The sequence below is a fragment of the Lepisosteus platostomus genome, chromosome 6 (genome assembly GCF_059453375.1).
Source record: "Lepisosteus platostomus isolate fLepPlt1 chromosome 6, fLepPlt1.hap1, whole genome shotgun sequence".
NCBI lineage: Eukaryota > Metazoa > Chordata > Actinopteri > Semionotiformes > Lepisosteidae > Lepisosteus > Lepisosteus platostomus.
The window spans coordinates 64,592,399-64,618,102 of NC_142616.1; the positions used below are offsets into that span (position 1 = coordinate 64,592,399).

General features: G+C 42.1%; 1 protein-coding gene across 2 annotated transcripts; it reads right to left on the reverse strand.

Annotated features, from left to right (window-relative positions):
* Positions 1 to 1,803: 1,803 nt before the first annotated feature.
* fam120a (family with sequence similarity 120 member A) lies at positions 1,804 to 24,258 on the reverse strand. 2 transcript variants are annotated; one of them, XM_088636910.1, is made up of 17 exons: positions 23,305 to 24,258; positions 20,465 to 20,711; positions 16,703 to 16,785; positions 14,747 to 14,875; positions 13,803 to 13,893; positions 12,500 to 12,597; positions 11,388 to 11,656; positions 10,533 to 10,620; positions 10,189 to 10,413; positions 9,682 to 9,853; positions 8,974 to 9,223; positions 8,260 to 8,374; positions 7,559 to 7,768; positions 6,207 to 6,381; positions 5,488 to 5,626; positions 4,955 to 5,051; positions 1,804 to 3,707 (listed from the first exon to the last, which is right to left on the reverse strand). In XM_088636910.1, the coding sequence occupies exons 1-17, from the start codon at positions 23,776 to 23,778 to the stop codon at positions 3,399 to 3,401; spliced, it is 3,171 nt and encodes a 1,056-aa protein (XP_088493036.1). In that variant the 5' UTR covers positions 23,779 to 24,258; the 3' UTR covers positions 1,804 to 3,398. The 2 variants fall into 2 exon arrangements, with proteins under 2 accessions (XP_088493036.1, XP_088493037.1); XM_088636911.1 differs by lacking the exons at positions 1,804 to 3,707; positions 4,955 to 5,051; positions 5,488 to 5,626 and adding an exon at positions 5,633 to 6,053.
* Between the last annotated feature and the right edge of the window lie 1,446 nt (positions 24,259 to 25,704).

Here is a 25,704-nt window from a genome sequence, read left to right on the forward strand (position 1 = left end):
ACAAGGAGTCTTTCCAGATTTCCCATGCCTTTCTTCACTGGAAACTGTAGAGAGCAGTATAACAGAAGGAAGAAAAAAAACTCACAACAGTTTAAACAAAGGCTTTTATTCATCCAGAATCAGAATGCTGCGAAGATAGTTGCTTTTTTTGCTCATAATGTCTAGTTACAAATAAAATTAGTGATCGTGAGTAAAGAACTTACTGTTAACTTCAACTATCTGGTACATGGAGGCAAACCGTATACACGCCTGCAGTATAATATTTCTGATTACCTAGGGTTACAGCCGGTAATAGAAACACTCATTTTAGTAAAGAGGGGTTAAAGGTCAATGGTTCTTTTTCCAATTGGACCAGTGAATGTCAAAACTGATCTAGACATTTTCATTCCTTTATCCTTAAAGAGGGTTGCGGTGAGCCAATGTCTTACCTGGCTGGTACAGGTACACCCTGGACAGAGTGCACTCAAGCTTGGTATGGGGGTTGGGGAGATCTAGGAATACCAGTTCTTTAGACTGTGGAGGCAAACCGAAGGGCCTAAATAAAGTCAGCTCGTGCTCCCCACAGAGAGAGCCAGACCTCAGCCCAGGAATCCGGAGCTGTGAAGCAAGCGTGTTCGCCCCCATGTCAAAATCAAGAAAATTTTTATCAACTTCTGAAAAGCAAACATAACCTATTAAATTTACCCGAGTCTTGCATAGTGGTTTCAGAATATGCATGGATACACAGAATACGCTGCAACACAATGATCTACTGTCTGAACTGAACTATTGAAAGCACAGTATACAAATTCTTGGATTTGTCTCCTTTTAAATCAGCATCTGAAAGCTGCAGATGGCTAACTTGGTGTTGTATACAGTAACTTACAACTTACAGGTACAAGTGTGCCAACTGTGGTTAGAATACTGTAGTTCTATAATTAAGATTGATCTTGGGTTACCCCTTTTAAACTTTTGCTCATATTATACATCAAAGACATTTAAGGACTGTCCTCAAACATCTATTTTCCACAGCTCTTGCTTTATAAAAACCCCAGTTTGTTTCGGGCCGATTCCATATCAAGCTCCACACTGTATATTAGAACTGAAGGAAGGAGGAAGACATTGTAAAAGTGATCACTTTTTGTGTCATCGAGTATCACCTCTCTAGGCCATCAATGGTTTCAGCAGCCTTATCTGAGCTTTAACATCCTGCCCTGCTATTCTGCCACTGTGACAGGAGTGCACATTTGTGTGTATGGATAAATATATGGATTTGGAGCATTTTTTTTTAATGGAAAATTTGGTCATGGAAAAAATGCCAGGACTATTTTCCTACAACCTTTGACAGGCGACACCCCTTTGAAGGTTAAACAACTGTACCGCTCCTAGTTTGAAACTAAATTGTAATATATAAATGCCCCTCCAAATATTAAAATGCATGCAAGATTCTAGTAGATATGAACATAGGGGAAAGATGATTAATGCAAACCAATCTGTCAGCAAATTATCCTTTGTAAGAAATTTATTTTTTATAGAAATATTCCTCTTTCCCAGATGCACAGTAAAAGGACAGAAGGAAGCCCCGTATAGCAACAGATCCTAAATACAACAGACATGAATTTTAATGAAGAGCTTAGCTGTTAAAAACAAAATACGTCTTGGTATGTCTAATTCAGCTACATTGGACAGCATTTGAGATTTACCAGCTTCTTTTAAGTACAGTGTTTGTACCATTGCCTACTAAAAAAACTCTTGAGGACGGTAACAAACCATGCAGGAAAAAATGTAAAATATGCACTTTCAAAAATACACAGGGGAATCCAGTTTTATACTAAAAGAATAAAGACTTTTATTAAGCATTGTAAGTTGCATTCAATTGCCTTCAAATACACCACACCACAATCCATCAACAGTCAGTCAAACCCAACAGTAGTTCATTCTTTTACAATTCACGAGTTAGGTAAAACTCCTTTCAACTTACATCAAGGTAACCTATTTAGCTCTTGCGGGCAGGGGACTGGGGATTACACCGTATTTCTGATCACTAATGTGTGATGAAAAGCATCAGGAGAATTAGATGAAAAAAAGATTTAAGTTATGATTCCGATTCAGAAGTACAGTAAGTTTGAAAACACTAACGTAAACATCAAAATGATTACAAGTTTACTTGCTTATGCTAAACTCTTGATGGGAAGGTCAAGCGTCTTGTTGACTTATTTCCAGCTACAAAAAGGGGGTAATTTAAGATCCAAGCTTTTTTTTAACGTTTTTCTTTTTTTCAGAGATGTTTTGCTAATATGAATGCATAAAACAGCAACAGAGAATAATAATGTATACAGTAATGAATACACCAGGGTTAACAATATTTAAAGTGGCTAGATATTTTTTTTGTAAGTTTTCTTGATTAAATGCAACAGAGGTCAATAATCACAAAAATTTAAGGTTAGAGCAAATCAGTTACTGACTAAACAGTTAACACCTTTTATAGGACTATTACTGATTATTAGCCTTTTAAAATTTTGCAAATGGGCACAGTAATTGTAAGGATGGAAGAAAAAGGACAACATGCATAATAACTACACACCTTTTAAAATTATGAACCATGCAGAAAGTTTAGCTGAAACAGTAGTACTAATGTTCTACATCTGATTCAAGAAACCACATTGTTCATTGATCACGGATGCATGGCAATTTATGACACAAAATGTACCGGAATTTCTCGTTTTATCTTTGCAAGGTCATTTGCATCTTCAGTGATTTTAACTTGTTTCTTGACGTTACTTAAATAGCTAAGAGTATGACGTATACTTAGATCATCAGAACTTAAGCTGCTGTATTTATTCTACAGTTATTTGATTTTGAAAAAATTCTGCACATTTCAACACAATAAAACCACAAACGGCGATGAATCATATGAGAAATGTGGTTGTGTTTCTTTTTTTCATATCTGTGATTTAAATTCTCAAAAAAAGCATTTACTGTGACACAACACAAAATCAATTACAATGGCTAATATATGGTGCCAGGTACTGAAAGAGTATCTCAACCTATAAGTACTTAAAGACTGCCAAATGAAAGCATTTCTCAGCTTTTGTATTTCAAGAACAGAAAATAACATTCTGCGTAACCAGTTTGAAACTTGTAAAGATCATTTACGTGGGAGTGAAGTGTCCTACTCCTTTATTGGTAGTATCGTACGTGTCACTGGTTTAAAAGTCTTTTGAACCAAAATAAAAAAAGAAAACAAGACATTATTCTTGTATAGACTTGCTGACATCAAAGAGGGATCCGAATTTCAAAAGTCCTCATTTTCTCTTACGGAGAGGAAAAAATGTACTTCAACTGTAGGCTTTCCTTCTTCCCAGATATTCCTAACCCTAAACCTTCCATCATCCTTCACCCTCTCTATAAAAATAGGTTTACTCTTCTTTTTTTAAGACAGAGGCACCCAGAGCTTCGTCTCTGTGGCAGTCACTGTCTGCATTTAGTGCATTTAAATGAGGATTCGTATTGCACATTTTAGAGTCACTGCTCAAGGCACTTTCAGGCTGGTTGGGAGCCCTGCCATCCCCTTTGTTCCCATTCAGCGGGAAAGCTGGTTTACCCTCAACTCCGTTCTCAGCCAGGGACCCGTCTGAAGACGGCGGGGGAGATTTCGATTCCTGTGGCTTCGGCTTCTTTTTCTCTTTAACCACCTCGTTTGCAGAAGCAGCATATGCAGGTTTGCTCTGGTGGGGGGGAAAAAAAGAAGAAATATAGAGAAAGGACGCCGCTGAAACCGAAAGATTGCCCGGGAGGGGGGGAAGAAAAAAAAAAAAGAAGAGGAAAAATAATCACAATCCCCGACCGCGCTGATGCCAAGAACGCCCTGAATGTATTTGAATAATTCTGTCAGCAGGCTGCACTGTGTAATCTTCAGGATTGAGTGTTTTCCAATTTCCTTTTCTCCTCGCTGCAGAAGCCTCAATTCAAACTTTACCTTTCGGTGCTCCACGGCAGCTTTCTAAAGGACGTCCCCGGGATCTCTTTCTAACCCCTTTTCACCTGCTGTCTTCCTCGGCTGATCACATTACGGCTTCGGCGGCGCGGCGGCTCAGCAGGAGCGAATGTGCGGCAGGAGACGGGGGCACTCTCGAGCTGCCCACCCCCACCCCCCCCCCCCCCGGCACACAGGAGCCCTTCCTCCGGGGCTGCAGCCAAACCCGGCAGCGCCGGGTGACCTGGACTCGAACCAGTCGCATTGCAGGGGCATGACACACTGCCCATTCGAATTCGATCGGCGAAATAGTTCTACCATTTCAGAGCCCCCTGAGCTTTTAAGCTTATAAGCCCTTCCAGGAGAAAGAGGATTGTTTCACAAATAAGCTCCCTTATATCAGTCAGGTTTTGAAATTTTACTTTCAGTTTCCTTGAAAAGTTTCCTCTCATATATGGCACATTTGGCAGCCCATTACTAATCTAAACATTACTCTTGTATCATTTCTGTACAACAAGAGCATTTGTTTTGTATGTATTATATGTGCTTTGTTTACTTTGACATCAGTGAGCCATTTTGAACTAACTTTACAAATCCTGTCAGAGAGCCGTTTCCACGTGGTTACTGGAGAATACCATGGCAACGCAATACCATTAGTCCAGCAAACGTGCTGTTGCAGACTACCCTGTCCAACGTGTTTACAGATCAAAGATTTCTGTGTGCTGTGTGTTTGTACGGAACAGTGAACTGTCAGAAACCCGTACGTCGCTGAAACTGCCAGATTAACACAAAAGAACAAGCGTCAAGTGTTTCGGCTCGTTTTAGGCGTGTGTGAACTAGTACAACCCCAGAGGCGACTATGTTGTGAAAACATACCGGGAATATGGGTTTCAACGTCTTTCCCTCTTTGTGAATTTCAGATAAGTGACAGCACCTTTCAGTGATATTCTCAGTTTTACCGAACGATGCTATTCCTACCCACAACCTCAGGCGTCTTACCTGGTATGATCCCTGACTCTTGGAACCTCTGCTGTGATACTTGATTCCTCTCCCAAAGGTCCTTATAACTGGAGTTGAAATGACCCCCCTTGGGCGCCTGGTGAATAGAGATCAAATTAAAATAACGTGGGCCTTAGATTGTTGTAAAGAAACATGGTTTTAAACACCCATTTTCCTTTTAAACTTTACAAAAGGAAGAAGACCGAGATCGATACAACCTCCGATATTAACTTCATACCAATCGTTCCATCACCTCTGAAGGCAAATCATATGTTCTTTGAAAAAAGACCGCGGGATTCGCATCCATGAGGACACACCTCATCGACGCAAGGAATAACTAAAAAAACTCGAGTAAGCAGAGGCGCCACATCAAACTACGGGACAACTGACGGAAATATCCCTACAGAAGCAAAAGGAAGGCATGGCGGAGAGAGCTCCGTTTTACGTTCGGAAGGGAAGAGGGTTGGGCTCCGTTAGCACAGCAGTTAAAACGCGGGATGGTTTGGGAGCGGGCGTTTTTTCGGCGTGCTTACCCTCTGGCTGGTCCACCAACTGAAACCACCTGGAGAGGAAAGGAACCCCTGCCCCGGCCGCGTCTGCTCCCCGCCCACTGGCCGACCACGGTGCCCGCAATCTCCAGCTTCCCACCCTGGGAAGGGATCGCCTGGAGCCCTGAGGGTGCAGAGTCGCAAAGAAAAAAAAAAACAGCTCGATCACAATTCAGGCCTGCCGGGTCCCTGGGCCCCAGCGTGGCACAACCAGTAAAGGTACTTGCTCAGGGTGCGGGTTGAGTTCTATGGGCCTGGGTCTTGCCACTAGCTGACTGTAGCAAGGATCCCCCCCCCATGCAGAAGTTCACAGTGGGCAGAGCACCGCTGGCTGGCCGGGGCTGGGCGCTTGCTTGCCAGCAAACGGCGACTCCTGCAACTTGGAAGTTACACCGGTAAGAGACACGCCACCCCCTCCAGTCAGGGCCAACTCATGGTGTGCTAGAGCAGCATGCCAGCCCCGCGTTGACGTACGGTGCCGCTTGGGCCTTACAAACGACTGCGGTCGTCTTGCTTTTCTTGGGCTGGGCTGCCGTAACTCCTCCATTTCCCTTCGGGATCAATAAAGTCTTATCTTATTCATGAAACTAGTCGATATAAAAAAATACAATTAAAAAGAAAGATACCTTTAGGAAGAAAGACAAAGCAACGGTACGGATAGCTGTTCCATTTCCGGAAGACGAATAACAGACGCAAGGACTCACCAGGCAATCCTCTTCCTCTGCCCTGAGGGGGTGGCATCGGAGGCGGGGGGTAGATGTTAGTGGGGTAGAACGGCATGCCGTGTGGCGGGAACGGCAGAGGGTGAGCCGGGCGGGAGAGATTCAGCCCTTCCAAGATACTCTGGCGCATCTTCTCAACCTTCGCAACCTGTTCGGCCTGGTCAAACACAACGAGAGTCTGAGCACAGCTCCCAAGGCTCTGAAGCGTCTCCGGGATGAATACGCAAATGTTCCTGTGTCCCCCCTTTCAGGACATTACAGAACCTCAATAATTTAATGTGCACAAATCGGAACCGTGGACGCCGAGCCTAAATGAAACAGGTTCCGATGCAAACACGAGAATGTTATTAAAAACACATTCAAATGTCCTGCTCTGTCCTGGACAAACTGAGCTATTTCCTTGTGCCCAGCAAAAGAAAACCTGACATCTGAAAGGTAACAAAATATGTGGCATTCTTCATCTGCTGGTAAAACAGGATTAAAAACAAATAAATCAAGAAAATCGCTTTTTTAATCTAGAATGGCCAATCCTTTACTACACTCACTCGATTTGTGATCGCCAAATTCCCCTTTTCATGGTGCGGCATGTCTGAATAGCATGTCTGAGAATGCAGAACTGCAGGGAGACCCCAACGTGCTCCTCTTTCAGCTACGCGGTTTTAAACCCATCACAGGCGGCGCGGCCTCGTACAGCACGTTTACCGCTGAACAGAGGAGGGGCCTGTCCCTCACTGACCCCACAGCGAGCTGCCTGTTGCCAGGAGCCGAGAGAGCCCCGGCGACTAATCCCAACCCCTCTCTACAGGGACACTCGGCCAACTGTGCACCACTGCTGGGAGAATCCGGGCCACAGTCGGCCAGTGACAGGTTCCAAACCTTAACCCGGGGATCAGAGCGCAGCCCGCACTCGGGTGCCCAACCAGAACGCCAAACCTTTCAATGCTCAAGCCTCACTTTGCACAAAATGAAACGGATTGCAAAACAAACGCCATGAAGAAATCTTTGTCTTTAGGGATCTCCCAATATTTCACGTGCCAAAAGACATGTAAGGAAGACGATATCAGCAAAACTCCGGACAAAGTTAAGCTGTACCAGCAACTCTCAAATGCACAAGACACTCGCATCAAAAACCTATCACTAAAAGGTTGCAAAATGCAACCTGGTACCCTCTACAGCATGCTTTGTGTGTGAACGTTTCACAACCTTAAACTAGACTTTAATTTTTTGATACCAACTTTACCTTATGAGGACAATGATACGGCGTAACGTAACTGTGAAACTTATATGAAGGGATGCAAGAACTCTCTACAGGCAAAAAGATCTGGATCACGTACCTGACCATCACAGAGGTCAATTAACGGAGCTTTGTCCCTGTTGGCTCTGATGAGTTTACTTTGGAGAAGTTTGCCGTCAAAGTACATCCAGGGACAGCAGTGCTCCCAGGGGACTGGCTGCCCACAGACGTCGTTGGCAAAAAGAGCCATATCTACACCGCTCATAAACAGAGCGGCCAGCTGGACACCTCGAGGATCAAGGCTGTCAATCTGGGAGGGGGAAGGACACCGATTAGTGACAAGGACACCTGGATGTCAGACCTGAATTTTAATTACACAAAACAAAAGGGATATTATATCCTCCCTCTAGCCAAGGTAAAAACAAATACATAAGCATTTAAATTTACAGTAATTTAAGGTAACCTGCAGATACAGATTTAATGAGGACTGAGTGGGGACATAAAAAGGAACAAGCAGGAGTGAGCTGCAATCTGAAAAGTGTACAAAAAAACAGCTTTCAGTTGGGGAGCCTCTTTGGGTCTGTGGATCTGAAGAAACCCTCAATAAGGCTCCCCAGATATGTTTCTTTTTTTTACTTGTCAGCAAAGAATTCACTCCCTACCTGCTCCTATACAAGTTTACCCCTTCGGTTACATCCTCCCTAACAAAATCCTCACCTTGCCAGGTAGGGACTGAAGAAAATTCAAGAGAAGAGTACAGTTCTTTAACCAGCTAAGGCATCAAAAATAATCCAAACTCACCTTAAGTTCCTGCAGCTGGTCAGGTTCATATAGTTTAGGAGAAAGTGCTTGGGCTAAGAATGCGTCAAGTTCATTGCGACGCAAAATTCGTACTCCTGGCCATTGTAGCATAAACCTGGAATAAAACATATATGGGAACTGGAACTTTATTTTGATAGCTAAGAGTTTTTAGGGTGCTTTTTGAAGGCAAATCAAGTAATACTATGTAAGATATTTGCTGCTGGTTTATGAATGACTAAAATATTTCAAATAATTGTATTTCTATATCGACCACCTGCCATCTGTTCCATTCATCACGTATTCTTATGTGCAGTATTTTAAAATTAAGAATGTATTAAAACAAAACTTTATTTAATTTTATTACCACCTACAAAATTACACAAAGTTGTTTTTTTTTACATTTTTGAGGAATAAACCTATATTCCCTCCAAGAGAGCATTTACTCTTTCCTTGAGTGTTAAAAAGTGTACTCCAGTTTATCACTAGCCTGTCCAATAGAAAATACTGTAAACGTGCAAGAGAAAAACTTACAGTACAAAACTGGGATGTTAAGGCACATGATGCAACCCATAATGGGCTTTGAAAGCAGGAGACAAATATACATGCAATTATATTCATCTCCGCCAGTCTTTCTGCACAGTCCTGTCTGAAAGCCTTTGGCTCGTTTTACAGCCAAAAAAAGGGGGAAGAAAGACACTTCTCAAAATCGCTTACCGCAACACGCAGCACAGCACCATGAGAGGAGTGGGGACATTGGCTGGGTTCAACATGGCTGGAGTATCAGATCTCATGCAGGCCAGGAAAGCCCTCATCCTCCTGTTTTTGTCCTCCACCGCCTTCCCCAGCCACAGCTTCTTCAGGTTGGGACAGGTCCACTCCCGGAAAGGCAGAGCCTCCACAAGTTCTGGGGTGTGGGGAGACTTGCCTTTGTATGCAGCCCATTCCTTTATGATAACTGCGGGATCTAATGTCAAAGATTGGGGAATGATTAAAGCAAATCATGCATATGTAACTCCCAAGAACAAACCAAGCACATTCTCCCATCCTATTTCAAGCCCAGTTTATGAAGCATGCACCTGTGCTAAATAATATAATAGCATGCACAATGCCTTGTTCACATACTTAGCTTGGCACCTGTGTAATCTAAGAGCTGGAAAGTCTTCCAAGTTCAGTTTCTTTGGCCTCAGACAGAAGCTCCATAACACTGGTTTTCGTAGGAAAACCCAGGCATATCACACAGATCTCCCTCAGCTCCTGGAAAGCCCGTGTAGATCGCCTGGTTATTTGCCCTCGGTGGCAATAAGGTCTAAGGTTTGCAGGGTACTGAACTTGTTTCCGATTACACCCACATGCAATCTCTTGGTTTTTAGGGCTACAAGACGTTCACTCCTAGATTATTGTTCCATGAGGAAGCCCACTTACACTCCGGAAGTCTGTTCCGCCTCAGAGCAAGTCTCTCAGCTTTCTTCTTGGCCTCAGCCAGGCTGAATAAAACACCGTAAACATACTGTCGGATAGGCCTGTACAGCTGAACAGCCGAAGGCAGGTCTTTATTGGCTTCGTCCTCGATGGTGATGGGTATTTTTATCTCACCCTGCAATCCAGAACAGGGCAAAAAATGTAAACAACAAAAATATCTGTGCTCAGATCTGAAGTACTGCACTTCAAATGGTGGCTTAAGCTCTTAATTACATATACTTTTTTTGGGGAGGAAAACAACTATATGGTCAGGTGGGTGGGAAAATTCGATATGTTTTTTTCGTGATGCCTTTTCAGCTTCCTTAATTGCTCAAGTCAACCCAAAGAAACACTTCAATTTATCTGTTCAGCATGCAACTCAATCTATTGATACATTTCCCTTCACAGTGAGCTAAGTCCAAAGAATATGGAGCACGTGCTTCTCCGGGAAGATGCGTTAACTTCCCCAACCTTTGTAAGGACGTGGTAGATATAGGGGTACATCAGGCCCTTCCTGTGTCTGTGTTCAGCCACACGCAGGACCTCTGGGGCCACCACTGGCAAAGGAGGGGTGGTAATGTCCATGTGGTTCCTGGTTGGCATTGACAGGAGAGAGGGGATCTGGGAATTTCCACCATGACTTCCTTTGCCTTCGCCTCCCTGGCCTGCAGAAGAAGACACAGACGAATCTTCGGCCTTAAAAGAAAAAACATAGCACAGATTCCTTGTTAAACGGAAAGCATGTGGAAACTAATTTTTTTTAAAGACAGCAAAATTGCAACCTCTTCCTTTTTTAAAAAAAAAAAACACATTACCTTTGCTTGGTCTCCCAGGTCTCTCGCTGGTATACTTTCCGACTGACTTCCTTGTTTTTCCCATCCTCCCTTATGGTCACTTATATGGCTAAAAAATACAAGTCATTTATAATTCATTGACAATGTATTACTCTGTAAACACGATTTTTCCCCACCTTCTTAAAACACAGAACACTGATGGAAACGAACACAGAAGCTTTTGTAATCACCACAGCGTGTGCACAATAAAATTCTTATACGTTTTCAGATTTAGAAAAATCTCAGGGCAGCCCATAAATGCTTCCAGTGTTTAGGGAATGAATGATGGTGTGTTAACTGTAACAACAGCATAACAAGACACTGGGGCTCTGCAACATCAAGTAAGGGGTAAAACAGGGCAGGTCTACATGCATTCAGTTGTCTTGAAGAATCCTGGATGTTTTCTGCCAAGGCAGAAATGCATTAGGTCACAGGATGTTTGTTTGTTTTTTTGCTGCATGTACACAGCCTTGAAATTTGTCAGCACGAAAACAGAGAAACTAAAAAATGACAAGAAACACAAAGAGCTGGCAAAGCCCAGTGAAAACTAGCTTGCTCTGGCATCGTGCCAGGAAGGAAGCCATGAACCTGGTTAGCTAATCTGTGGCATGGCACTTGCGACAGCGCGTCTTCACTTTTCAGATGGAATCCATCGCCCACTTGCCGCTTTCTCTCATCACTTTATTTTGCAACCAGGCTGCCCTGTTGCAAAATAATACAGGAGGGCACGGGATAAGAGAGGGGGAGGAGAAATACTCCAGCAGTGCTGTGAAGCTGCCATTAAAAACGGTGCGCACAAGCAAAGAATTTAAACAAAAAAAACGGCGATCCGCTTACTTGGCAGTGGTGCCGCTGTTTTCGTCGTTTTCAGAAGAGGAGGACGTGGAAGAGGTGTTAAAACAGGCAGGCTCCACGTGGTTCGGACTGGTGCCCTGGGCAGGGTTGATGGGAGAAGACCTCTCATACAGCGGAGTATGTTTCCCTTCATGAGGAATGTTGCTGAAGCTGTTTTGCTCGGGTAGACCTTTCCCCATTGGAGAGTCCAGGTTGAGGCCAGGCTCTGCAAGCGAGGACTGATAGGCATTCTGGCCCGGCAGCTGCTGGACCTGCGAGATCAGGAGCACAGGGAAGCTGACCGCACTGTTTTTGATGTCCACGTACGAGGAGAGGCAAGTGGATAAAAACGAAACTTGACAAAACTGGAAAAATGTTGGGGAAAATCTGGACTACAGTAAATGCAAAGACCAGTTTATCAGACATCTACAGTTCGACACAGAAGCCTTGAACCGACAAGTGATGTTGACTGCAAAACTTATTACACAGTGATGTTTTTTTCGGTTATAATGCCAGAACAAACTCCGACAAGCATGTTATTTTAAATGTCAGTGGGGGGGAAAAAAATCCGATTTCAACATCAAGGGTATCCACCCTTGGTCCTGGAGAGCTACACGCATTTACAAGTTTAAAAAACATACATTTCTAAACACTTACATTCTGAGCACTTGAACAGGTGAATTGTTCAATAAAGCAGCTTTGAGATCACTGGAATTGGAAACACCAGCCCTGCAGCTCTCAAAAATCAGCTGGACAAACATGGACCCAACTGGACCAACTCACCAAAGCAATGACATAATCCAAGTCCTCACAAATGGATGAATAAAGGGTGAGCTACCGGGACACAGACCTGCTGGACTGTGGCTTTCCAGGGCTATGACCAGACACCACTGAAACACTAGTTCTAAATATACCCACAACCCACCACAGAAAGTTGTCGCATTTAAAGATTTTTTTATGATAAAATGAGTTCTCTGATCCGCGCCGAATAACGGCTTCCCTCCAACTTAACAAATTCGGCTGCCCCCCAAAGCATCCACCCCCGAGATTGTAACTGTTCGTCACGTTCCAGAGATTTATTGCCGTATCTGCGGCGAGGCACCTCGAGTACTTACTCCAGGCTTTGCAGGAAGAGCCGTCTGTGGAATGTTAAACATCTGAGGAGGTACATATGGTGGCATGGCAGCAGGCACTCCAAACTGATTTGGTCTGACTGTACAGAAAAACAGAAAACTTAATAACTGAGCGCTTTCTTTCCGTACTCAAGAGGAACGCCCACCAGCACAGCTTTAAACACTCCATGCTCTCAGAACCATACAGGCTGGAATCTTTGCCGGTGTCCTGAATGTGATCCTGTATTAAAGACTCCCTGATCAATTAACACGGGGGGAAAAAAATGACATACCAAACTGTAATTAAGAGCAAATATTTAAGTTCTAAAATAATTTGAAATTCCACGTTCTGTTTCAGAATGGAGTCTTTTCTTCCTCAAATAGTTGGACTAAGTATCAGGAAAACTAAGAATCTTCTTGTTGCCAAGTACACATTACTTAAAAGCAGCATGCAGTTGGTCTAAAATAAAAATCAGGAGGTAGGGGTTTGGGGACTGGGTCTTCCCTATAAACCCAGCTAGAGTCATTATCCAATGTTCCATTTTTTTTTTCCTTCTTAACAAGAAGTTCTTTTGAAAAAGCACTCTGCTGTTGATGTAATGATTACACTGGGGAGTTTTTCTCAACTTCAATCTGAGGAACATGCAGGCTGTGTAAGAGTCCTTTCTAAAGAAGCCTATTTGTATGCACAGCACATACCAGCCATTCCAAATTGCACAGAAAGTCTCGGGGCAACTCAGAACATTTCACACATCGCTCTGAAAGGGGGGCTGGGTCCTACAAGCTAAAAACTCGCTTTGCTCATCTTAAAAATGCGCAAAACGTACAGAAAGGTTTTCATTTTCAGCCGGAATAAAAAAAAAGAAAAGAGGATGAAACGGAGAGATCCCTGCTTTCATCGCCTTCCTTGTTTAACAGGCACTTCTAACTCTTACACAAAAAGCAAACGAGCACTTGGGGATGCCATGGAAACCAGGAAAACTGCTACGAAGACTGATTACAGAAAGCCCTGTTAAGACAGAGGTAACCAGCAGGCAAATTTAAGGTTATAATTAGGAGAATAGCGGGAAACAGGTCTTACTGCCGTGCTCTGCCACGATAAGCAGTAAATCAGAACCGTGGCCTCGACAGCTAAGGAGCAAACCATGTCTTAGAATACATCTGCTCTTATTACCTACAACTTTAAAACAAATCACAGCCCTGGTTGCTGTCCTTGAGTATTTTAAACCAGTCATATATCAGGTGAAGGGATAGTGTTAAATCACCAACATTATGTACGGTTAACAACCTCGTGCTTCAAACTTACCTAAATAAGGAGAGAACTGTAGGGGTTTGCTGGCGGCAGAGTAGTACTCAACCGCCTTCTTAAATCGGATAACTTTGTCATCAGTTCTGGACTGGAATACAAAATAAGCCTGTTAAAATACAAACCTCCAACCACTTGGCAAAAGCAAGTAACTTCATCCCCCCCAAAAAATGAGTAAAAACATCTGAATCATGGAAAAGTAGTTAAAGCATCATATCACTGCAATGAAGTTACTTTATGCCCCTTGTTACACATCGCCATATCACTGAGAAAATTACAGCTTGGTCTATTTCCATCAACTTCTTAATTTCAGAACAATACTACCGGTGGCAAACAAAGGGACGAAAACACAGAAGAGAAAGTCATTTACAAAGTTGAAGATAAAGGTCTTCTAATTTTAGATTTGTCATGACCAAGACTGCATTACTGAAATTCCCATGTTTTGGGAACAGTGCCACAGATAATGGCAGAATAGCTTCAGAAATGCCCTGTGTGACATTTTACTGAACCACACAAGAGTGTTTCAAAGCCTTTGGTTTCTGGGGGGTAAGGAAACACAGACCCAGTCATGTTTGAAGCTCATATCCAGCTATCGCCTGAAAGAAACCAGGGTGCGATACATGGATCAATAAGCTGCTATCTACCAAAACAAGCTTAATGGGTCTAATGGCATCCTCTTGTTTCTGACTGTTCATTATATACTAGATTACAAGTGTTTAACCCGTGGTGGGCCTTAAAGAACAAGTTTTAGTCCAAAAAAGTTTTCTTGGAGCTGTTAACATATCACTAGGTAAAAAATAAAATGTGTTCTGCACAAAAAAAAAGTACAAAAGGCTTAACAAGGCTCATACCAAGTAGCTTCAAAATACTAGTATAGGAGAAAGACCCATGATAACTTTCCCAGACTAAAATGTTAACCTTTGCACCTTTTCGAAAAGCCTTACCTGCGAGTGTTTGAAGATGTCTTTGGCGATGACTTCCAAATCATTGACATCATTAATGTTGCGGACATAATCGGCTACTGCCTTAATAACCACATCACAAGGAGGCAGGACTAGCTGGTGTGCACGTACCTGTCACAAAGTGCAGAAGCCAAAAGTTATTTTCTAGAAACATGAATTTAATAGTTCTAAATTTTGGTCAACACTTTAAATTCACATAGTTCATTCCTTGAAATTTAGGACAATTAGAACAGCCAGGTGCAGAGTTGCACTCCAACGGCAGTTGATGTAACAAAGGAATATGATTTAACCCGCTGGGGGAAAAAAGCAGACAAAGCATTTGAACACTGCTGTAAAAACGATGGAGTCATCAAAGAAAAATAACAGAGCAGGTGAACAAGCCCTATAACCAGTGCTGCCTCTGCAGAAACAGTTACCTGTCACAAAACAACTAGTCTGAAGTAGACTACATCTGAAACTTTTCAGGTGGGACAGTACAAGAGGTAAAAAGCAAACAAGGAATATCACTTTGAGAAGCTAGCTGCTTCTACAGATAAAGATTTCACACAAACCTTGGATTTTAATCCAAACTGGACAAGATAAAGAGGGATTCATCTCCTGGAATTATTTAACATAGGTATCTTTGCTCTTAAAATGGATTAGGGAGCTGGATTATTAAATCAATGCTTTAGAGCAGTATAGCTGTGAAGGCTCAAGTACAGTTTTCACCAAAAATGTATTAATAAAACTACTACTTTTCTGATTTCTGATAAAATGTACTATTAGAAGATCAATTACTGCTGATGCACTTAAGGCATGTTATTCTTATTAGTGGTTAAATATTCAAAGACCCGATTACAGAAATACAATACCAGAATACCTGCTCGAAATTCCCATTAAATGCAATGTGTGCGACGCCCAGGAAGTCACAGGAGGTCACCGTTTCAATGGGAAGGAGGACTTTTCCTAATCCTAGCCTAAAACGTGCTGCCCTTCGTTTAACCACCCTGGGGGCACTTCACCATTTTCTAATGGATACTGGATAAATCTCTCTCTTACACAAGGGCACAAACCACAAATGCCGCCCCTCCACACAGAGAAAAATGCAGACTCACTAGCCACCACAGCTCCTCAACAAACAAAACCATCTGTCGAGTAATAATGTTGCGCAACAGGCTGCTGCAATGTATTTCCAGGTGAAGTCATTTCTGACGTTACTTCAGCGTTTTGCATTTTTTCGACCATATTACATTTCCTAGCTACAACAAAGGATAGATTGTCTCCAACCATTCCACACAGTGATGATAAAGTCTCTCTTTATTCCAGGTTGGCAGGGTAACAATGTCCACTGCGATCAGACAATGAACTGAGTAGAAACAAAGGTTTCATGTACTGTAAAGACCCTCCCATCAGCTCCTGACCAGGAAGGAATGGTCAAATCTAACTTGACACTCCAAAAAAATGCAAACCTACCGAGTTTTAATTTCAGAAGGAGAAATATACCAACGCTCCACGAAATGCATATATTTCTTCGATAATCCCTCCATCCAGGTTTTGAAAACTTTTTTAATAGAGACACAAATCACAGCATGTACCTTCGTGTTACAAGAACTATCCTTCACAGTTAAATGACTGACTGTTTCAAAACGGCAGGCTAATAGACTCACAGCCTGCTGCTGTATGAATATTTGATCACCCTGAAAGTCTTGTCAGGAAGGAACCGAGGTGAGACAGCACTGCAATCTGCTTGGTCTTGAATTAGTTTGTAACCCCTAGGCTGCAGTTACTGAAAAACTGCACCTGTTAATGAAATTTAACATTCGTTTAACCTCCTGCTTGTTAGCAAGGCTTAAGCTGACAAAAAACGTCATTTCAGCTGTTGGAAACAATTTGAAAAAAACACAACCGTATTAAAATGTGTTTTCTACAGCATTTTCAGTCTGCAAGCTACTACATTACCTTTAATGATGCTAAAGGATGCTCAGGACCAAGTAAACTCCAGTGAAAGGCAGCTAAATCTTCATCAGGCAGAATGTGATTACCTACAGGCAAAGAAAGAAACGCTCAGTTTTCAATATGATATTGTAACGCTTACGGCCGTAAGCGTTACAATATAAAGGCATGATTTGGCATTTTCCCATTCATCCTCTAGAAACATGGCAAAATGTGTACAGGGTGTAAAGATAAGCATTTAGGTGAATGGTTATTTCAGAGCTCCGTACGAGTCGACAAACACTGCCACATTACCATGAACGAGACCGGTTTAGAACGTCTTTAAAGTGGAAGACAAACGGAAAAGAACAACGCTACATCCACTCAACCCGCTGTGAGAAAGCTGTGAACATCTGACATTTACCTGAAACCCTACTTCCCCCATATCTCTGTACACATTAAAACATCTACAGCGCTTGCCACAATAAAGAACCCATGACACAAACCACAACTGCAAATGCAACACGCTGAAACATGCCCGCCAGTCTTCCACGTCCCAGACTGCTTTATTAACACAACTCTGGTTACAAAAACCAATTCAAACAGGGAAAAAAAAAAACTTTGAAACATGATCTTTTGACTTTTGCTCAATTGCACCGATTCACTATTACCTGAATTGTTACAATGAATTGTTGGGTGCCGTATTGCGAAAGTTGCTTCTTTTGATCATTGTTAGCGATTTGTTGCTTTTCCATTTTTCATTATGAGTGGGCATCTGCATCAGCGAGATGCATAGGAAGAGGTTAAGCTCAATTCCATGATGAGAAGGAAAGAAAAACTTTTTTATATATATATACACTTTGAAGCATGGAAACAACCCTCACATAATAAATTTGGGATAGTTTCCTTAACCATCAGTGGAAAGTGTACAAACTTTTAATGTTTTTATTCAGGTTTGCACACCTAAAAATGTGATAAGCATTTTGAATACCGCTTCTAAAAGTCTTCTGTGCTTGGATAGTGTAATTCTTCAGGGAAGGAGACAAACAGTATTATCACATTGCCATTCAAGATGGGATACCACAAAGCAGTGATGCAGGAGTGTGGCCTTTAAATTTAGGGATACCATTTTCTTCCTTCAAACCACTGAATTCTGAAGAAAATACACCGATCTGAGGAGTGTAGCGTCAATATTTGAATTCAGCTGGTAATACCAATCCATATTGGCAAGGCTCCGTTTCGGAAGTCGTTAGGTTCTGCAGACAATGCTAAATCTTACAAATGCCTGCTTGCCCAAAGGAGTAATTGCTAAGCACTGTTCAATATCAACAATGTAAAACTGCCACAACCTGAAATTCAACTGGAATTACAGGCTACAAATATTTGTTACAAGCTCACAATTTCACAAATCATTTTACCTTAATGTAAAGCAAGCAAGTCTTTTTTGGATTCAATATTTTTAACCAAACCAAAGTATGCATCCAGACTTTTCTATGGCTTAATACTTAATTTCTCTTCAAATGTCTGATAATTTTCATCATACAAATGACTTCAATGACAATAGTTAATTTGCTACACAAACCTAACTTATTGCTTTGAAAATTAAATTGAGATGCAGAACTGCTACACAAATGAAAATCCTGTTTCTATTCCCGTCCTTAAGATGACACTTAATGCAATTTGAAAAGTGACAGATCACAACTTTAAGCCAACACAAGGCTCTATTCCTGGCCTTAAATCCTTTGATACAACGTTACACACTAAAACCAGATTTCCAATACAGGTTTACACACATTTGTATTCCTCTTCCGTTTCTGACTACTGAAAAAATGAATTGCTCTTACAAGATGAAATTTCAAAATAAACACTCAATGGAGCTCGGCTGAAAAGAAAATAGTTTCTTATACAATGTAAAAAAAAAGTATTTTTTGTTCTCTAGCTTTTAAACACAACAAATATGCAAAAAAACTGATTTTCTAGCAGTTGTGGCTGATTTTGTTTAATTACTATAATAAAGCTTGACTGGATTAATGTCATGATCCTAACAGTGCTGTTATTTTATACCATCACAGCCCTTATGGTCACTGTGGATCTTTCCTTTCGGGCTATGATTAACGTTAGCAGTTGGAGATCTCATGGGAGAAGAAAAATCAATATGCAATGTCATAACAGGTGGAGCCAAATTCAACCAAGAGGTAAAAAAATAAGGATTCACATTTATGTGATGAAAATTGTTCCCAATAACCTTTCTATTGAATACTCTGCTACAAAATTAATTCCAAGACAAAGAAAGAGTATTCTATTTACTCTTAAGTTAAATGCAAATGTAGAAAAATGGGTTTAGCGCTAAACAAAATACAATTTACACACACCAGTGTCTGAGACAGCCAGATGAACATGAGAACCACCGAGCAAACAAATCATGGCAATTTTTTTTGAGACCCAGAGTGACTGGTGTTCTTTAGTAATATGTCGATTGAAGTTCAAACTTGAAAAATAAATCCTAGAAATATTAAACCGGCAATAAGCTAGACTGCATACCATCCACTCAAATATGAAATTGCTGGCTCACACATAAAGGCTTCAGCAAAATCCACAAATCCCCATAATAACCAGAAATAATGTTTTAATTACTGAATCTGCAGTCTACTTTTTTTCTCCCTCTCTACTAACAGATTCGGCTATAAAATGAATTTAGGTTACAAAGATCAGGTTAAAACCTGCTAATCCAGTCAAGAGTTGTGCCTTTAATAGCCTTAAGTTACAAAATCCGTGTGATATTTAACCAAGATTGGGTCCTCTTTCAAAGTCTTTCAGATATTTTTATCTTTAAAGCCTTTAGTACACCTGTTATATCACTAAAAATAAATTACATTGTTTGATAGTAACCAAATCTGTTAACTTTTAAATGTGATAAAGGCTGGACAGTTAGGTGATCACATCATCAATCTCCAAAGCTTTCTACATGGAGGATCTTTAATTATATCTGTAAAAAACAGGTTTTTGGTGAGGCTCAAAAGCACCAAAAATAAAATCATGAGGAGTGTTGAACAGATATTAGGATGTTCTGGTGTGTGCTACATTTATAACCTTTTACTAATTCTTGAATAACTTCAGGACTATGGAGCTGTTAGTTTCATGGCTTCTTAAAAAAATTCTTGTTCTTAGTTTGACTGCTATCAGCACTGTAATGTACCATCCGATCTCAACACGCTTCACCTGGTGGAAGAAAACTGATCCGATTTTCTCTCTGAAGCAAGGAAAGTATTCAAGAACAAATATAAGACAGAAGAAAATGGGCACAAAACACTGAATGAGGGCACAGAACAATGCCACTAGGGTACAAATATCCTTCAGTAAAACAGCTTAAAAGTGCCCCTTGCCATGCCAACATCAAAGACCAACACCAAGGGGATATTAGTGTCACACATTGAGGAACTAATATTCTGAATCTGGAGCCCTTTTGGTGTCTCCTTCCATAATATAAAGCGTTTCGAATGCTGCTACAGAATATTAAAGGTATTCATAGAAAAGGAAACCAGGCGGAACAATGAGGCTGCTAGGCCAACAAACTATTTTCCAACAAACATATTTAGTGTGAAAGTAACAAGGAGAGGCCTCAAAATTAACTTCGTCTTTCCTTAGCACTAGCACATGGGCCAGATACGCAAATAAACGCCTTCATACATGGCTTAATCAAAACGGCAACCAGCTAAAACTCCATGTTCTAGCCGATTGCATGCTTTCTTGCACTGGAAAACGATATCGAAGAAGGAATTAGTCACCCACCTAACAGTGCGGCGAAGATTACAAAGCGATTTGGATGCAGGTCGAGCTGCTTGGCAACTTCGTGCATCAGATACTGGCTGGTGGTGAGGCTCTTCCCATTCCTGCTCAGTTTCAGGGCATGGGCACTGAAGTAGTAGGGGATGTTACACAATGCGTAATCGGAGTCGTACGCCACCAAACCATGGAATCCGTTCTCCCGGCATAATGCAATCACTTCCTGATGGTGATCCTCAATACTCTGGGCAACCTGCAATATTAAGAGAGAAATCAAGGTGAAACGACTAACAAATACGACACACCAGGCTGCGAGCTCCAGACAACAAGCTCTACTGTTAAAAAAAATTACTGAAATAACAGATTGGGGGGATTCATTAAGAACACCTGGACTGACTTCTACATGCTTGCAATCCGAGAGTTTAGCAGGGCCGAATTGACCTGCCTAGGTGTAATTGGAGCTTAATATATACTGGTGTTAAAACTCTTAAGCACATATATGTTTCTTGGTAGCTGGCTAACAGGAGAAGCAAAGGTTGCTACAGTTACACTTAACTCCACCTCAGGTATTCTACAAGAAAAAAAAAAAAGACAGCCAAAACTGTTATCCTTTAAATGTAGTGAAAAGACCAAGTTGTGTTTTGAGAACTGCAGTCATGTAAATGCTAGGTGGATTGTAATATGATCCAAGATAAAGGAAATCGGGTTAAATTCAGCGATCAGGACGTTTTTAGAAAATATTCACCTACTTAATTTAAACCTGATCATGGCTGAATTAATACTTCCAATATTTTTTGTATTGCAACTTCTCCTTCAGTAGATCACTACACTTACACTTGTACATTAAGAGAATAAAAGCAGACATGAACAGACGGTGGGCATGCTTTTAAAAGCAAAAACGTTTTGGCTGGAGCCTTCTTCCGGTGTGCGAAAAATTACACAGACCCTTGATCAAAACAAATCTGAATAATGATCAGAGCAAACGGCTGATCGGAGAAGGTCTGTAGCTTCTCCACAGTCTTTCCATGACAATACCCTAGACGATCTATTTTTAAAAGCCGTGCATTGTTCAGCCACAAAGTGGGTCAGGCAATTCATGAATCGTTTTTTCAGAAACTGTAACAGTTTCTCCATTCCGAAGTGAGGCCTGCATGCCCATTCTAGGCCTGCCTGCTATACTTAACAGCAGAAGTGACGTGTAAAAACAGCACAGAGCCAATCGGCAGACTACGCTTCCAACATAACTATACCCAAGGCATCCCATGAACAGCCTATTGGAGTAGGCAGAAGGTGGGACTTCCAGCATCACACCAGATTTTTCTGCAGTCCTCCCCGATCATAAAAAGGTGACTTGAAAGCTTCTCAAACCGGCATGTTTTGGACTGCACACGTAACTGGCACGCTGACAGCAGGTCAATAAATTATTCCTAAGAATGAACGGCACCTACAATGATCCCTTTCCCTTTGCCAAGCTTCTGAACGTGATTATCACATCCATCTCTGAAATATACATTTAGCTCAGAGCACTGGGATTTAAACTCTGCCTGGGTGTAATGCTAAACAAATCTGCTGTACAAACACGTCAACTGGCTCAGGGAATGGGGCTGTTTCGAGAAGAATAGGTGTGCAGAAACGCACTAGTCAAAGTAAAACCCTGGAAAAGGGCTTAAAACTCAAAAATATTCTGATAGCTATGTCATCCAATCTGGCATAATTGAATTACAACTTTCAGAGCAAGAGAAATGGATGGGAGCTATTTTTAAAGGCAAGCTACAAGCGACAACGCTGTCAGGCCATACAGATATTACAGTTCAGGAACATACAGCAGAGAAATATTTTGTAGTTATTTAAATACTAGTTTTTATCATCTTCCCGTGAAGAGCTCTTCCTGAACTTTGTGAGCAAGGTAGACACGAAACAGTGTTTTAGTGAACCTATACACGAGTCTGCAGAAGTTCATTCATCTCTGACAGTACAAACACACAAGGCTTCCACGTTATAGGAAATTCACTTTGCACCCTGTTGTGTTTCTACAGCTCTGTCGTGGTTTGGGATGCCTCAGTTATTAAAGGTAGTCTTTGCTCGTGTGCAATGAAGGCTGATATGCAAACTGTATAAATATGAAGACTCACTCTATCTGAGGAGGATTGAAAAGGCTAGACAGCGTGCATGATCTTTATACTTTTCCGGATACTGAAAACGGTGGATGACCACTGAAGACACGTCGTCAAGGGTGGCGAAAACAGCTGGTGTCCTTCATCGCACCCTTTTCAGAGATGTCTCTTTCTCCAAAACGTCACACGCAATGTTGTCAATACAGGGGTTTGGGGAGGAGGGGGGTAAGAGGTCAAGACGTGGCCGGGTCACCAACGACCTTCCTCATCATATCGATCAGCAATAAAAGCGAAGAGCGGAAGAAAAAAAAAAACCCCAACCAGCGACCGGCCTCTGCCTGCCTTCCGTCGGGCGATCAATCTGGTCTTCCTGACTTCTCTGTAAGACGCTGCTATGTCTTGTTTATTGCCCCTCGGGGTGGGTAAGGGGGGAGGAGGAGGAGGAGGAGGAGGAAGGGGGGTACTTTTAATAAGATGCACAGGCAGGGGCAAGAACAGAATCGGGAGTTTTTTTTTTTTAAATACGTGTCCGGATGAACACTTCAGACTGACACCTTGGATTCTTTTTTTTTTTAATATATATATATACACCGACCTCGCCTTTGGAGGCCCGACAGGCGACTCTTTTCCCTACGATCGTCTTAAACGACCCTCCACCTCCACCCCCCACCCCCCCTCGCCGCCGTAACGCGTTAAAACTCGGGGCCGCCGGGGACCCCCCCCCCCACTTACCCCGATGTGAAACCGGAGCAGTGCCAGCCGGATGCAGTGGGCCATGCACACCGGCGGCAGGAACCAGACCTTGGGCGGCGGGGTGCCCTTATTCTGGACGTGGCTGACGATCTGCTGCGCCGTCTGCCTCTCGTTCACCTGCCGCTTGACCCACTCGTGAAGCCGGCCCTTCTCCAGGGCGCCATTGAAGCACACCAGCAGCTCGATGTTGCCGTTGAAGCAGGCCTTGGCCAGGGCGGCCAGGTAGCCGAGCATGTGATTCCACTGCCCCCCGCTCACCCAGTCGGTGTAAAAGCCGCCGTAAAGTCGGTGGAGGCAGTTTTCGGCGTCCACCAGCAGCCGGAGGGGGCTCTGGGGTGGTCTCTGGCGGCCGCCGCCGACCAGGCTACCCCGAGCCAGTTTCTGAAGCTCCACCGGCACCACGGCGGTCGGGCAGTGCTTTTCGATATATTCTTGGAAACCCTGCACGCCCATAATGGCTGCCTGTAGGGAGGAAAGGAAAAAAAAAAATCAAAATCGATTTAAAATTGGAAGGAAAAAAAAAAAGCGGTGGGGATGTTTTGTCCTCCGGTTCGTTGGTTGGTTTGTTTGTTTTGTTTGTTTTGTTTCTTTGCTTTTTGTCAGAAAAAAAGAACCGAGAAAAAAAAATCACCAAACGGGGGGGGGAATTTAAATGAGTAAACAAATTCCCTCGTTATTCCTGAACGGATTAAAACGTTGCCGCTGTGGTTGTTTTTTTTTTGGAAGAGAGAGGAGAGAGGAGGAGGAAAAAAAAAAAGAATCCTGTGTGGGGAAAGCAAAAAAAAAAAATCAAATCGGGTTGTTACAGATGCATTTGTTAAATTTTGTTGGTTTTTTTTTTTGGTGAGTTATTTTTTTTGGTTCATGGCCGCTGGCCGCCATGTGCTGTCTCACGGAGCCATGTCTCTGGATGTGTCTGGAGTGCGGGGAGAAAGAGCCTCAGTGACGCAGGGCACGTACCGTGCGCAGGGGGCGGGGCCAGCGCGCCGGGGCAGCGCAGAGCCCAGATGTGCCGAGCGCGTGTGCTGCGCCCTGGAGTCGCCAGCCGGGCGAAGAATGGTCTCATTATACTGTATATATATATGTCCATATACACATTATATGTGCACACACACACACACGCTGTATAATTCTAGGATGCGGTAAGTAATATAATGCATAAATATTGTGATATTCCATTCTGGGTAAAATAAAAGATGCTGGGTAAAATCCATTTTAAAAAATAAAAAAAGCTGGGTAAAATGCTTTGCTGCTGCTGCTCCATCGTTTTTTTTTTTTCACGGAGTCCTAAAGATAATGAATGTTTCTGGGTTGTTGTTTTTTTTTTTTTGGTGGGGGGGGAGAGGCCGAGGGAAATAAAACTTCTTTGGAGATGCCGGAAGGCTTTCGCGTCTGCTCGTGTTTTGTACATTGTGTTTTTTTTTCCCCCTGACATAAGCACACAAAAAAAAGGAATCGCCTTCGCGTTTTCGGACGCTCAGTTTTTTGGATTTGTTTTTTTTTGGGGGAAAAAAAATAGCCCGCTTTTTGTAGTCATCCTGCTGTTCACCACCAGTCCCGTGCAAGGTGATCAAAACAGGTCTGTGGGAACTGGAATACTGTTAAGTCACTTTAGAAGATTTTGTATGGCTTTGGCGAGATTGTCTAATTGCTAATCTTCTCTGAATCCAATTCTGTCCTTTAACAAGGTTTTTCATTACCTACTCCCTAATCCTTGCGATACGCCATCGACTAGATTCTGGTACTGTAGACCTGTAGTTTCAAAACACAGTATGAGAAAGTGCCTTAAAATTACTAGCGCTGTCTCTTATACATTACGTTTGACACCGATGCTGTACACGGCTCTCCAGACCTATCCAAACACAACGTATCAAGTTAATTTAACGTTTAAACTAATACTAGTATCAACGTGCTATTATTGAATTGAATAACACAATCAATCTCACTTTGGGATCAATAAAGTCTTATCTAATGTAAGTAGCGTGACATTGTGAAAAAATGTAATTTGAAATTTTGTCCGCGTCTTTTTCACCTCTGGAGAAAAAAAAAATCAAGTCAGGATAATACAGTACCACCTAGTGGAAGTTTAGCATAAAGCAGAAGTTCTAATTAAACTTACCTTGAATACAATCAAAGTACTCAATAATCAATAAGAAGGAATCCGTCTTGTCCGATTTCCCTCTGTTATTGCTGTTTGGTCAGATGTTTATTGCTTAAAGGAAAACCACATTGATATGCACTATCTTTAAGTGAATTGAAAAAGACAACCCACTGCAGTACAAACTATGCAATCCCCTAATAAAATAAAATATTAACGAAAATAATGATCATTAACATCACCAATATTTTTTCTTTTCCTTATTGGAGTTGCAACAAAAG

Coding starts and splice junctions, on each gene's coding strand:
- fam120a (XM_088636910.1), bottom strand. CDS start 23,778: ATGGGCGTGCAGGGTTTCCAAGAATATATCGAAAAGCACTGCCCGACC. Junction 9,854..10,188: donor TCTACCACGTCCTTACAAAG/GTTGGGGAAGTT, acceptor TCTGGATTGCAG/GGTGAGATAAAAATACCCAT. Junction 5,627..6,206: donor CAGAGGAAGAGGATTGCCTG/GTGAGTCCTTGC, acceptor CTGCACCCTCAG/GGCTCCAGGCGATCCCTTCC.